The sequence below is a fragment of the Sander lucioperca genome, chromosome 6, assembly GCF_008315115.2.
Source record: "Sander lucioperca isolate FBNREF2018 chromosome 6, SLUC_FBN_1.2, whole genome shotgun sequence".
Taxonomy (NCBI): domain Eukaryota; kingdom Metazoa; phylum Chordata; class Actinopteri; order Perciformes; family Percidae; genus Sander; species Sander lucioperca.
Window position 1 is genome coordinate 31044918 of NC_050178.1, and position 14765 is coordinate 31059682.

The 14765-nt window shown below is 40.9% G+C and overlaps 1 protein-coding gene across 3 annotated transcripts in view; it reads right to left on the bottom strand.

The window, feature by feature from the left end:
* slc4a8 (solute carrier family 4 member 8) overlaps positions 1 to 14765 on the bottom strand; it is a 34630-nt gene that overhangs the window by 11757 nt on the left and 8108 nt on the right. For 2 of the 3 annotated variants that reach the window (XM_031321362.2, XM_031321343.2), the window contains exons 2-12: positions 11602 to 11683; positions 10276 to 10428; positions 9701 to 9836; positions 6946 to 7106; positions 3621 to 3797; positions 2936 to 3027; positions 2263 to 2420; positions 2068 to 2155; positions 1800 to 1946; positions 1140 to 1240; positions 39 to 213 (exon numbers count right to left, since the gene is read on the bottom strand). In XM_031321362.2, coding sequence (XP_031177222.1) covers positions 39 to 213; positions 1140 to 1240; positions 1800 to 1946; positions 2068 to 2155; positions 2263 to 2420; positions 2936 to 3027; positions 3621 to 3797; positions 6946 to 7106; positions 9701 to 9836; positions 10276 to 10428; positions 11602 to 11683 — 1470 coding nt within the window. The remainder of the gene's footprint in view (positions 1 to 38; positions 214 to 1139; positions 1241 to 1799; positions 1947 to 2067; positions 2156 to 2262; positions 2421 to 2935; positions 3028 to 3620; positions 3798 to 6945; positions 7107 to 9700; positions 9837 to 10275; positions 10429 to 11601; positions 11684 to 14765) is intronic. The other variant, XM_031321355.2, reaches the window with a different exon arrangement.

Below are 14765 nucleotides of genomic sequence, written 5' to 3' on the forward strand. Positions count from 1 at the left end.
GCACTGCAGTATGTGTCTGAGTGTGTTTGTGCTCTTACAATGCGTCCTTCTGTCGCCTCCCCCAGCAGTCCTCCAAAGGTGATGACAGGAGACATGCAGGCACAGTAGAGGAAGAGGAAAGAGGCCACACACTGGAGGCTCAGACCGTCCTTAAAGTCACTCAGATAGAACGGAGCTTTCCTCTTGATGTCCAGTATCAGACCACCAAACAACCTAATCATGGCATGCAACAAAAGAAGAGAGGTGCTCAAGAGTTGTAAGAGAGGTAATGTCAAGCTAAAACACCCAAAACCTCCGATGGGTCTCGTTGGTGGTAGTGTTCTGTGTTTCACCTGTAACCACACCTATCAATGATGTCACTAGGGCTGTCCTCGACTAAAGAAATTCTTAGTCGACTAACACTTATATGATTTTGTCGATTAATCGATTAGTTGATGTAATCGACAGAGCTGTGCTCTTTGAGAGGTGGCAAAAAAAAGCACAATATAAATGTAGTTAATTAACCATCTGTAAAACTGAGTTTCTCCACAATTAATCCTGCAAAAGCACCACTTTAAATCTTGTGTTTACCAGAAATGTGCTCATAAGTTTCTTGGAAATGAGTAATTAAGCATGAATAAGCATAAAAAATGCGCCATCAACTAAAGAAATCTTAGTCGACTAAGACCAAAATGACCGATTAGTCGACTAATCGACTAAGAGGTGGCAGCCCTAGATGTCACAGTATCCTAGAGTACACTTACTGCATCAAGATGAGAAGTTAAACCACTGAAGGTCAGCAAAAACGAGATTTCAGGGGGCGTTAACAGGAAGAATGTTTTTGTGCATGTTTGTCTTTCAGACTATCACACTTGGGTTGCCACTTGCTTGTCCAACTTCAGCTCCTCACAACTTCACATTTAGATTTGGTGGATCCAGCAACTGACAAACATGATGGAGAGTGCTAACTCATCCCCAGGCTCCCATACAGAAAACACAACAGAGGCCATGTTTTCCACAGGCTGTCTTTATGAAAGCATCTCCCGATAGTCACCAATCGTGTTGTATAACATCTTTCTTTTTTTGACACCTGAATTTGGCTTCTATATTTACCATGATAGATATTATAGCAGCCATTACTAAAGCAAATGACAGCTTACCTTCCAGTTCTCTGTAGCTCTGGTCCGTGGTGCTCAGCATGTAGTTCTTCCTCTATCTGGAAGGATCCGCCATTAGGGACTCCTGGCGTCTTTCTCTTCTCCTGCAGACACCCAATAACAGTCCAGGAACAGACAAATTAAAAAATAGCTCTTTATTTATTTATTTTACCTTTATTTAACCAGGAAAAGACTCACTGAGATTAAAAATCTCTTTTTCAAGAGTGTCCTGGCCAAGACAGGCAGCAGTACAATCACACATACACATAAAATACACAAAAACATTCAAAACATAAAACAACTGAATAAGCACATTTTTCAAAGTCAACCACAATCCTAAATACATCAGGCAAATCATCTACAGCCAGATGTGGCTGCTTCCAAGTAAATTAACATCCTCTTAAAGGCGACCAATGAGACCAACTCATTAAGTTTCATGGATTTCTATAACTTGTTCCAGGTAGAGGGAACAGCAAACTTAAACGCCTTTTCCCCCAATTCAGTTCTAACCTTTGGAACAGACAGAAGGAAAAGATCCTGGGAATGAAGATTCTAAGTCCCGGTACTACACTTATACTTACGTATGTATACACCCACCCTTGGTTTTATTGCACCCTTAACAAAGTTGTAAAATGAATCTTTGTCTATGTCATAGCTGTGTACCTGAGAGGGGACACTCTTTGGTGGCTCGATGCGGATGGAGGGGTCCCACTCTCCTGGTGGCAGGACCGTCACCTGGTCCAGAAATTCATCTATCCCAGCCAGCAGGTCACTTCTGTCCTTTGCCTTGTAGGCTACATCATGGAAGATCTGGTTCCAGACAAAAGGACAGAGGAAAATAAACTGACTGCCTTTGCAAGACAGATGTTGATATTTAATTTGTTCTGTGAAGGTTTCTGAAGTTAGCTATTAATGGACAACATTTTCTTACTTCATCTGTCATGATGGTCGCCATGGAGCGTCCAATTTCATGGTATTGCTGAGCTTTTCCATCGGGGCCCAGCAGAATGAAGAGGAACCTGATATTTGTCAGCAGATTATTTAGACTATGTAAAGCATTCCTGGATTATTGACTTGACACATCATTTAAATGTATGACTAAACAACTGTTTATGTGGCAGTCTACCTGGTAGGTATGGGGACCTCAGTGAGTCCGGTGAGCAGCACAGCAGGGGAGAGGCGGACAAAGGCCACAATGGGCCTCTCCAGGAAGTCCAGTTCTCCCACCAGTACATTGGAGGCCTCTGCACCCTCTGGGATCTTCTTCATGAAGTGCATGTCCACCTGGTGAGACAAGACAGAAATGACTTAATACCTAAGAGTTGTACATAAAGCTCTCCCACCACAGGTGCAGTATAATGTCAGAGGAGCTAGATAGAATTGCAGTGCTAGGGGTGTTAAACTATACAGATATGCACTACAAAATTCCAGGTGGAAATTACTAGCTAAATGGAAGCTTGTATCTTTGTCCTATGTGGCTGTACTAACAGTCTTGCAGTGATGGGCTGCTGCTGCTGTGGGATACACTTTGAACAAATGTAGTTCTCCTGTTGTTTCATAGGGGGCATATGTGACCTAGCTGATGAAAGCACACCAAACATTGATTACAGATCTTAGTAGTGTGCAAGCTCCAGCACATGCATAAAGCTGATGATCTTACATTGCTGTGGTCAGATGTGTTAATTATATCTACCACTTTCTATATTCTAGTGTGATCTTCACAGCATCCATGCAAAGACATGAACAGTGTGCACGGAGAAACTCCACACATTTATAAGAAAGAAAACTTGCTTGTTTACCTTGCTAAGGTCCACTGGGGTGCTGTCCTGTCCCCCACCGTTCTTAGCAGGTTCTGTAATTGGCGGAAGCTGGGGAGATGTGGCTGACCCTGCTATACGGTAAGGTGTAGGTGTGTATGTGCACATAAGTGTGTATGTGTGTTTGAGAGAGAGAGAAAGAGGATCAGAATTATTACATATATCTTTTGGCCTGCCAAGTGCAAATACAAACAAAAACTATGAGATAAGTAGCTTAGTAGTAGTATTAGCTGCCATATCGCCCATTTGCTCAGGAACATGTTTTGGCAGTCTGTCCCTAAAAGCATTAGTGACAGCATAAGTGATTAGCACAAGTGTTACTGTTTAGAGATCATGCTCTCCTATGTGTCTGTTACTTAGTCTTGTTGCTTTTAGTCTCCTCATGTTTACTCATATTCCCTAGTTTTTCTCCATCCATCATTCTGATATAAAAAAGGTCCTATGTCATCTTATTATAGCAAACAGCTGTCTCTGACTAGTAATTATAGTAAGTAATTATAAGTCAACTCATATTTCTAAGACTGCACTAATTCTGATGTGCAAAAGCAATTATAATTTAAATCCATAAGAGTAGATTTCTACATTTGATTCATACCAAGAAATTGAAATGATCAGTGATAACTCAATGTAATATGTGTGTGCATATGATGCACAGTGTGAAACCCACCTGTCAGATGGAGCTCTGACTGTTTGCGGGTTCCCTCAGCGATGGAGCGCACCATGGGCATCAGGTTCTTCTTCTTCTCGTTCTGGTGGTGGTGTCTCTTCAGCAGAGCCTCACGCACCTTCACTCTCACGGTGTCGTCCAGCTCATTGGACGCCTCCTGGTGGTCCAGCACCATGTCTGCAACACACGGACAAAGAAATCAGACTTTGGACTTTTTCAAATCAATGGCATCAGACAGCTTTTATTTGTACAGTATGCATTTATTTGTGCTATTTTGACCAGAACTGTAATCCATTTATAATCAATAAGCTCTGCACACAAAATAATACTAATAGGCATTTCCATCCAAACGTGGTTAGCGCTGCACTGCGCTAGCTTTTCCCTTTAATTTCTGTAGTTAAAATGTAATAATTAGGGCTGTCAGCATTAACGCGTTAATCGCGATGCGATTAAGGGCTGAGCATAACGGGTACATTTTTTTTAATCGCATTAATCGGCTGCCGCCATTTAATTTATTTTACACTTCACTCGGCTTTGCGTCATGCTTAACAGGCTACTATTTTGACCCTTCGCCACACCTTTTACTTATCATCAAGCTGCCATACTTCCTCGTAACACATCTTACTGCTGCAGGCATGATGGAGAAAGACAGCAGCAACACAATTCTGAATGCCGCTTTTTATTTTCCAAAACTCCCAGACGGCTCAGTAGATGAGTTGAAAGCCATATGCACATTGTGTAAAGCCGAATTAAAATATCACCGAAGCACATCAAGCTTGAGCTACCACCTACGAGCTAATTAACGTGACTCAGGTCGATGCTAGCGGGCTCAGGCAAAGCACTATTTGGAGAGTGCTAGTTGCCGACCTGTGGATGAAACCAAATCCCAAAAAATTGCTACAGCTCTTGCGAAATGGGTGGCAACTAACTGCAGACCTGTCAACATCGTAGAAGACTTGGGTCTTAAAGACGTACTACGGTTGGCATGTTCTGACCCGTCTTATACACTGCCGTCGAGGGGGACAGTAGTTTCACGCATACACAGCCTGTACCACACGGAGAAAGCAGCCAAACTGTAACAGCTGCAAAGTGCAAACACTGTCTCATTAACCGGTGATCACTGGACGTCAGTGAGTAATCAAAATTATTTAGGAGTTACTGCACACTATATTGACTCTAGATTCAAATGTGTGACTAGATTCACACATTTTTCTTTTGTTTGCATTTATTTGATTCCCAATCAAGAAGAATTTCCATTGTTTATATGTACTTAAAAACAGTTCTGAAATGCAAAATAATAGAATTTTAATCATGTGATAAAACGTGATTAATCGTGATTAACTATAGAAATTCAGCTATTAATCGTGATTAAGAACAAACTAATCGTTTGACAGCCCTAGTAATACTCTGTCAACATGTAAAGCCACAGTGCTGAGCAGAAAGTGTGTGTGTTGGAAGTGGTCGGTCAATACATTGTCCAACATATCAGGTCATGAGGGACTGCAGAGAATAATCACCATCTCTTTATCTCTCTCACCCCTTCTGCTCTCCTCCCTCTCCCAGTCTTTTCTTTTTCATACTGACTCGCTGAGTCAGTACTGGATCTTTCCTTCCTTTCCTTCCCTCCTCCACAGTCAATCAAAGTGTCTGCCTGACACACACACACACACACACACACACACACACACACACACACACACACACGTGAACACTGCAGTGCCAGCATTCATTCTGAGCACACTTCAAGGACAGCGCTAATATGTCGAGCTCAGCTCAGTATAATCAGCCATGTTACAGTAATAAGGACAGTGACAAGTGAACCGCCCAAAATGAAATGTACCTAATGTAGCCTCCACCCACACTTCATAGACTTGAGATATATTATATTATATTATTATAATTTAAGACCACAGCAACAGCTCTGCCTCCTCTGGTGTATCACTTAACAGGTGACCATCAGTTATTCATGTGAGACATACATTCAATAATATCTGTCATGTGTTAAAAAAAAGAACCAGTGTATAGATTAGAATATGCAATTTATGCAACGGCAAGCTTTTTCTATTACATTGTCTTGATCTCAGTTTGCCACACCAAAAAAATAAGTTTTTTTGTCTTTATCTCTTCTACCATCTTAGCTACTGTTTGGAGTCCAGGTGCTGCTGGCAGGAGTCATGTGGAGAAGAGAGGGACTTAAGAAGAGCAGTGGAAATCTGGAGAAGAGGAATGATTGCAGGCAACAAGGTCATTCAGGGTGTAAACCTCTCACAATGAGGAAGACTTAGTGTGTGTGTGTGTGTGTGTGTGTGTGTGTGTGTGTGTGTGTGTGTGTGTGTGTGTGTGTGTGGGGTGTTTGCATGGAATTTACTGCCAGACCACATCAGACACTTAAAGACAGACATTTAAAAACAGACTTAAAACATATCTCTTCAAGATGGCTTATGGACTGACTGACTTTTATTTTTATTTTTATGAGATGACTATAATTTTGACGACCTATTTTTTGTGAAGTGACCTTGGGTGTCATGAAAGGCGCTTTAAATAAAATGTATTATTATTATTATTATTTGTACTGTATATAAAATCATCTATCTGTCAGGTTTAGAACTGTGGTAATTTTCTTACTCATTGGACGTACATGGGCAGTGCTTATACAATCGTGTGCTTGCATGCAAATTACAGGTGCAACGTAATTGCATACTTGTATGCAAATGAACTTGAACTGTGGCAGCAGCTTTAGCAAATTGTAGATGAAATGCAAATCAGGTTCAACAGAAGTTTAGCTGCAATATTCCAGGAAAACAACCTCAGAGCAACCGTACAGTTAGTTCAGCTTAATTGAGACAAACTGAGGCTTCACAGCCACTGGTACAGGGTTGCAACATGTAATGACACTGGACAGTGCTTGTGTATGTTTACATCTCTATGATTGACAACTTGTGTGTCTGTTTATGTGTTTATGCATCCAGCACGATGATAATGCTCCTCGCAGGCCTGTACTGCATGTGTGTCTCCTCTCTTATGAGGATAAATCGATTTGTAGCAGACATCCAGTGAACATCTCGGTTGAGATATGGAGTCTGTTTTATATCAATAAATGTAATGTACTCGACAGGAGCAAGAAGTTTAGAGAGCAGGAAAGAGAAAGACAGGAAAACAAATTGTGGAATCATATATCCATTTGAAGAAGCGACACCTGTCACTAACACCAATGACAAAAACTGATTTCTTACAATGTCCTTATGAAAAATTGTTCAAACAGAGCTCTTCTTTTTCTCTCGGAATAGATAGCGCTCTGGTACTGAGATATTAATATATGTCTCACCTGCAATCTCTTCGATGCTGTCAGCGTGCATGTCAAGCAACACACTGCCATTGATGATGCAACTGCGGAGCTCAAACAGGCTGTGGAGGGAGAGAGTAGCGACATAGGGCTTGCTCCACCTCTCCCCGCCATCCTCCACGTCTTCCTCAAACTTCAGCCACCTGTAAGGTAAAACAGGCGAGACGTTTGCAAGTAGAAGTAAGTGTGAAGTGTTGTTACTTTCATCTTTTAAGTTCTATTCATCAAATTTCATTACAACTTAAAAATGCTCTTAAATTCAGGAGAGTTCATGAGGTTTCTTAAGTCAGTTGAGAATAGATCCCAGATGATTGCAGTACAAAGACACAACACACATCTTTTGAGACATCTGGAGTGATTGTATAAAATATCATTGGTCATGATGAAGGCTATCTAAAGCAATATATATCATTCAGCAGCGGGGTAGATTTATCATATTATTTGCAATTCATTTGAACATGTCAAACACCATTTTCTGCCAGCAATAAGAATAACGCTGACATTGATTTTGTTTGCTTTTCTTTTAGTTTCCATTTCAGCCATTTTTCCCATTATTCAATCCCTATTTATGAATTGTTATTTTATATTAGAAATATATAAGATATATTAAATGCTGGTGAGAATACTAAGGATTTAACATAAACAAAATTAACTTTTTGAAAATAATTTAAATTAGGTTGTTGCAGACACATCACTGAGTAAATCAAAGGATAAAAACAAATAAAAACATTGCAGATGTAGCATTAAATCCTTGCCTCTGACTGGCTATTCCTACATGGTTAATCATGTGTTGTTCTTAACATGTTACTAATCCTACACTTTGCTGTAAGTAGGTGTGAGTTGCTTGATTGATGTGTGTTAAGAACTTGATACTCCCATGATGGGTCTTCAGAGCATTCTTAAGTTTAATACTTAGAGCTTTGATCAATACAGGCCCAGATCAACTCAGTGCAGACAGGGAGAAAGGAGCATTAGAGCTTAAAGGGGTGATAGAATGATTATATAGGGTATTTCACACTGTTCCTTAAGGTCTCCTAATAGGGTATGTAACATTGGTTAGGCTGAAAATGGCCCGGATGCTGTTCTATGCGCCCTGATGCAACACTGTGGAATAGCACTAGAAAGAAACAAGAGGTTTTCTCCTTTATATGGTATGCTCATGAATATTTAGATGAGCTGCACACTGATTGGTTGGTTTACAACGACGCATGCTGCTGCAACATGAGAAGAGAGGGGAGGGGCTGCTCCTCTCAGCATAAGGCGCTGCCGGCTCCTCTGCTCCTCACAGAACAGAAGAGAGAGACCGTGACTGTTTTGGCAGCCACAGATAAGAATTACCTTGCATGCTCGACAATACTGGCGTCTTTTCTACAGAAAGTCGCCAGATTTGTCGCTAGTCGCTTTTGTAAAAAGGTCGCTAAACTCATCAACTAATGTTACTGTACAAAGCACGAGAGACACAGTTTAGTTACAGTTTAGTCATTCTCCAGTGTGTCGCGCACACACACACACACACACACACACACACACACACACCAATGTTTCGACACTTTCATTACAACTAGTGTTGTTGTAACATTACCCTTGGGACATAACTAGTTCAGTGTCTCAGCACGGGGACATTTAGCGGCGAGTGAAGCCCGCAGGCACACAGACCGAGAACAGCACAACAGCAGCAGCAGCAGCAGCAGCTCCAGCAGTGCACCGCCCATTGCAAGTCCTCTGCGCCGCCGCGTTAGATCCACAACTCCCGCTCCGTTGCCTGTGGCCGTTGCCCGTGTTGTAAATAAATGTATTAATATCAGGGAACATGCCTGCCACACTCGCAGTTACCCAGTAACTAGACCACCAACTACCGCTGACCTGACGGAGCTCCACGACCGGCAGCATGGTGCTCTGTACCCAGCGCACAGTCATCTTTTCTGGGGTAACTTAACCACTAACTACCGCTTACCTAGAGCACCATGACCGGCGGCAGCTCGCAATGAAATGTGAAAAGTATCAGCATTCCCTGTACAGTCTGGAACACTGCATTTACGACCGTGGTTCATTTTCAGTATCCTTGAAAAACTTCCAAACGTTCTTCTTTGTAATTCTCCTGGAAGTGCAAAGCTCGCAGCTAAACTAGTGTCTGACATCTACTTGACCTACATTTAGAAGAGCAGCTGGTCTCAGACCAGTGGTCTATAGTTATGTAAATTTTGGGGCGTGACAAAGGTACAGACCAGAGCCAAATTAAGTCAACTATTAGCTTCGTTGGGATTTGCCCGTTTTCAGAGGCAGTTTCAAATTGTGAGATTTGCATAGGAAAGAGGTGTCAATGGGATTTTGAGGTTCTATGTATGTCCTATTTACCCACCGAACTGTCGTTATTCAACTATGACAAGGTAAACTCGGTTTTGCATTCTATCACCCCTTTAAAAAGAAATATGTTTTTCTTTCCTCCCAGGCAAAATGCTGTTGACATAAATATTAACCACACAATATGAGAGAAAGGTTTGACATCAGCATGTGAAACTGAGCTTTGGCATTTGACCAGAATGAATTAGATCACAGCAGTATTTTTTTTGTTACTCCTCTCTTTGGAGCTTTGAGCAAACTGACCAAAAAATTATCCACTGAGCTTTAAATGTAACTACACGTCTCTCTTCGTAACAATACAGCTGTAGAGCTGCTGGGCTGTCAGAAGAGCTATTGCCAAGCATTGTTGCCAACAGTTCCCAGAGGAGATCCTGACCTGGCTGTTTCCTTCCACTCAGCATCCTTGCCATCCCTCACACAGATCTCATCCAGCTCAGTGAACAGCTCGTGGGCCACATGTTCAGCATCCTCCTCTGTGCCCAGAATGAACTGGACCCGCTGGGACGGTGTGTCTGTTGACACAAGAGGATGCAAGGGAGCAACAAGAGGTGAAATGTGGTTCTCAAAAAAACTTTCACAAGCACACACTGCTTACTTTGTCATTACATGTATTTAAAAATGACTACTGGGTCCACACACAAACACACACACACACACACACACACACACACACACACACAGAAATATACCAAAGCACATGCACACACACATGCAACATGCTGACTAGTTCCTGCTCTTTTTTAGCCTGGGGTGCTGTATGTGTGTGCCCACACTATTGATAGGCTTTGTTTAACAACTACTTCCTCTCTGGGAGGTGGATGTGAAAGTAGGCCATGCATGCACGCTCTACATTGATTCATCTATTTTGTCATCTCTCTGACTGATAAATGACTAGATGAGCCAAAAGAAATACTGGATCAGCATAGCCTAAGAAGAGGTTTGGTGTGTTACCATGACTGGAGGTGGCTGTCTCACTATCCTCGCTCTGTTGAGTTGCGATGCTTCCTGCCCTTCTGTCTCTCTTGCGGTGCCGGGAGCCGTGGGTCTTGTGGTGACGATGGCTCTGCCTGGGCATCCGAACCCCCACAAACAGAGTCCTGTGGCCTGACGTAGAGGCAAGACACATACTTAGTTTCAGGATTTACTTTAAAATAAATATGTAGACATGTGAGTCATTTAAGTGCAACTAAAGTTTATTTAGTATAAATACAGCTCAACAGAGCATTGAAAAAAAAACATAAAACACCATCATGGACATATTAATGGCCATAAAGATTCTGGGGAGTTCAGTAATTTCAAATTCAGGAGAGGACAAAATAAAAAAAAAAGTAATTGGGCGCCTGGTTAGCTCATCTGGTAGAGCAGGCGCCAATATATAGAGGTTTATTTCTCGATACAGCGGCCGCAGGTTCGACTCTGGCCTGTGGCCCTTTGGTGTATGTCATTCCCCCTCTCTCTCCCCTTTCATGTCTAAGCTAGAAATAAAGGCCTAAAATGCCCAAAAATCTTTAAAAAAAGTAATTTATTATATATGAATAAAGCAATCTGTTATCTTTAGATAAGCTTCAGGCCTTCCTGAACTGTGTATATGTAAATATACTTAAAGAAGTCTCACAATGAACCTCTTGGCAAGTTATCTGATGAAGGTTGCGACTTAGGCTAAGTTTACCTCCTGTTAATTCGGCAACATGTGACTGCAGCTTGTCCAATTTACTTTCAAAGACGTTTGTCTGATTATCAGACCTCTTTTAAAGATGATACATACTGTAGAACTCATTGGGAATTTGTTTACACCCAGCCTATATGACTCTCCTGTCGTTGGGTCGTGGTGTTTGTGTAATCTTGTCCACTTTCCATAAATACATACATAAGTAGGCCTACATTTAATTTCAGGCTTTCTGATGAGATAATATAAAATCCTAATTAGATGAGGATAAAACTGGCATATTTCTGTATTCCAGATGGAACAACACACTGGTCTCAATTTGCGCCAATTATCATCAGTGCATTCAGTGTTCAATGCAACCTGTTGTGATAACAAGAGACTGAATGGCAAAAATACTTAGGTGCAAGAACAAAAATACTTCACTGCAGGGCACAAAGGAGGTCTGCATAGGTTTCAATCTAATGCTGCCTTGAAAGAAGAAACATTTAGAAGTATTTATTTTGGAACTGTGTGCAGACCTGATTTTGTTGAAAGAAATCATTCTTCATTAATAATAATTATTATTATAAACCAGTTTGTTACTTAGTTTTCCACCTGCACATGTTACTCACCTTCTAGTTCCTCCTTTTCATAATGGATGTTCAGTACTGAGCTGGTCCCTCCCTGGTCTACCACCACCTCCTCATCTGGCCTCTGATGGACACACACAAGGACACACATGTAAGTATAATGTTTCTGTTCTTTTCAGTGATATTCAGTTAAGATGACAAGGTTTTTTTTACAATGCCCTTTGTCTCCAGTGGCCATATTGTTTTCATGGAAAAGTTTAACTTTGTAGAACACCTTCAGCCCTTCAAGATCAGTCTGTCAAAGGAAACCTGAAAGGGTCATTATGTTCAGAAGTGTCATGTTAAAGACAAACTTCTTACAATGTAACAGAGCCACTAATTGGCCAAACCAGCAACAGCTTCTTTTTTTTGCATCAAATTCCAGACAGTCTATTCTCAGACTGTCTGTGGCAGAGAAGGACAGGCAGTCATGCACACACATCGATAGCACGCACGCACGCACACACACACACACACACACACACACACACACACACACACACACACACACACACACACACACGTCAGAGGTAAACAGAGTTTGTGTCAGTTGGAGAATGTGCTAGGCTCTACTGTCAAAGGGAAATCAAATCAAATCAAATTAGCAGAGATTCACATCTATCAGGATTGCTGCTGTGGGCAGAGTGCTGCAGGATGTTGCAGATTTAATATCCCAGTAAAGAGGCGTTCTCAGAAACAGTGCTGCAAGTGTTGTAGTCACTCTTGCAAAAACGATATACTAATTTACATTTGCACTATAATTGCACTTTTAGCAATTCTACTTCTCAGTGATTAGAGTACTGTACAGTTTTTCTCAATTGCTAAAACTGAAAATTGCTTCAATTTCTCCAAAAACATTAAACACAAAACCTCATCTTCAAGCACTGTTTACAAAACCTCTGACTCCTCTTGCAAAATGAAACCTTCGCCTCAAAACAGTTTTACCTGTGATCAAAATCAAACACTGTTCTCAAATCATAAACAAAGTGATAAATATGATATACACTATCAAGCAGTCAGTAAACAATACACCAAAAAATAGAAAACACATTGTTCAAAACATATTGTTCTCAGGGAGAAGTACATTGTTAATCTCAAAACAAATTTCATATTTTTCCGTCATTGTCTTTAGATGAACGAAAACATGTTCCATCATAGTAGCTCAAAATTGATCAGAAATTACTACTCTGCTTTGCTCTTTGCAATTTTTTTGTACCCCTATTTTTACAGTACTGTACCCTGCATCTCACAAACTTGTCCTTTGTCTCTGTTATACTGTAATTCTTGTAATTCTTTGTTGATATAAACCTGCAACCAGTCAAAATCTATTGAGCAGTCAGTACTGTTACAGTAACAAATGGAAAGCACAATGTTCAGGGCCATACAATTTGTTCATTGTACAGTATACAGCCTACAATGTACTGTACTACAGTATACAATACTAAAACGGGCAAAAATCAAAGGAGTAAACATGTGATCAATGTGCTTCTTCTTGTCTTTGGCCTGGGTCAGGCCAGAGCACTTCATCGACATCACAAGAAATATTGTCCCTTCTGAGGCAACGGGGGAAGAAGCCTGTTGTGTGCCGTATCCAGCCCTGACACCTCGCATACGCACTCGTCCTCGTCCTCTCACATTGTTTCTTCTATCCATTCTCAGACTTTCTCCTTCCCACCTTCAACAACCTGTTTGCTCTCTGAACTGGCTTATATTGGTTGTGTCACCTCATTTGAAACAAGTGAAATCAATTTTGAGTGGTTGTGTTCAACCAATGACGTGTTCTCTATTTGTATTTGATTGTTGCCACTTGTGTTTACCAGTATGGATGACATGTGCATTAGAGTGCAGAATGTGTTTTGAGAATGAGAATGTGTTTAGAGTTTTGCTGAAAAGTCTAAGTGAGATCTGCAAATTGTGTTTTACCATGTGAAATGGTTTAAGGTATTGGCAACACACTGCACAATTAGCTAAATGAGTTCAGGCAACTGAGAACTTTGTGCAGCCAATGGGTTTTAGTGTTTTAGCAACTGAGAAAAACTGCAAATGAAGTACACAGAGAAAGTGCAAATATACAATAAGTTCACCAAACACTACACAAAACCAATGCTGCAGACTGAGGAAAATATAATGTATTTCTCTCCATATACCCAAATCAGTCAATATGCCAACATGGAGCATTACAACAAAACAATGTCCCAGTTTTCATGCTACTACAGAATTGGGCATAACACTGTTAGCTCAGCAAACAACAGACAAACATAATATACTGTATTCAGTACAGGTTATAATTACAGTAAAAAAACAACAACAAACAAAAAGAAAGATCTGAAAATACAGTACAGAAAATACTAGACTTACCTGCTGCATTTTTATAGTGCTTAAACCTGATTGGTGTGTCTACAATTAAGCAATCATGTGTTTGCGCACCTGATGGTTGTGTTCCACAGATTGGCTCATAGGTGTGGTAATTTGACAGTCAGTGCTTTGGAATTGCAAGGAAGTGACATCATGATATACTTCTGTGTCTAATGTATACAAGTGTGTTTATTGTTTTGCAAATCACTGTGTGTATTGTATTGCAAAAAAGTGTGAGGCTAACATTGTGCTTATAGTGGTACACATCTGGGCCAATGTTTTGATACTTGTGTAATACTTTTGATTTCAGTGTGTAAGCAATCGGCAAAAACTGTAATGTGTCTTCTTTGGCTACTAGTAACTGTGTGGAGGAGGGATGGGGGCACTTGCGCGATGACGTGAGACTTGTGTCATGTGGATGCGCCGACAGTTTTGTTGTCATTACTTAGAATTCCTCATGGTTGCGACAGAAACTACGCACTATAGCTTTAATACATAAATCAGACGATACACAGGCAATTTAGTGATATCCCTGCAGTTGTGGTCTTGACCGGTTTGAAATAAAATCCTGAGTCGTCTTCATCCGAGACCGAGACAAGACCGAGTACAAATGTGGTCGATTCCGAGACGAGACAGAGACCTTGAAAAAGTGGTCTTGAGCCCAAGACCGGTCTCGAGTACTAAAACACTGCAGTGCTGTTTGCTCAAGTGCAGTGGCGAGTGTTGTCCGTGGTCATCCTATGATAATTTAAAAAAGAGAAAGAAAATTTGAAAAATGTAATATCTTTCCATTTGGCAAAACTGACACCCAC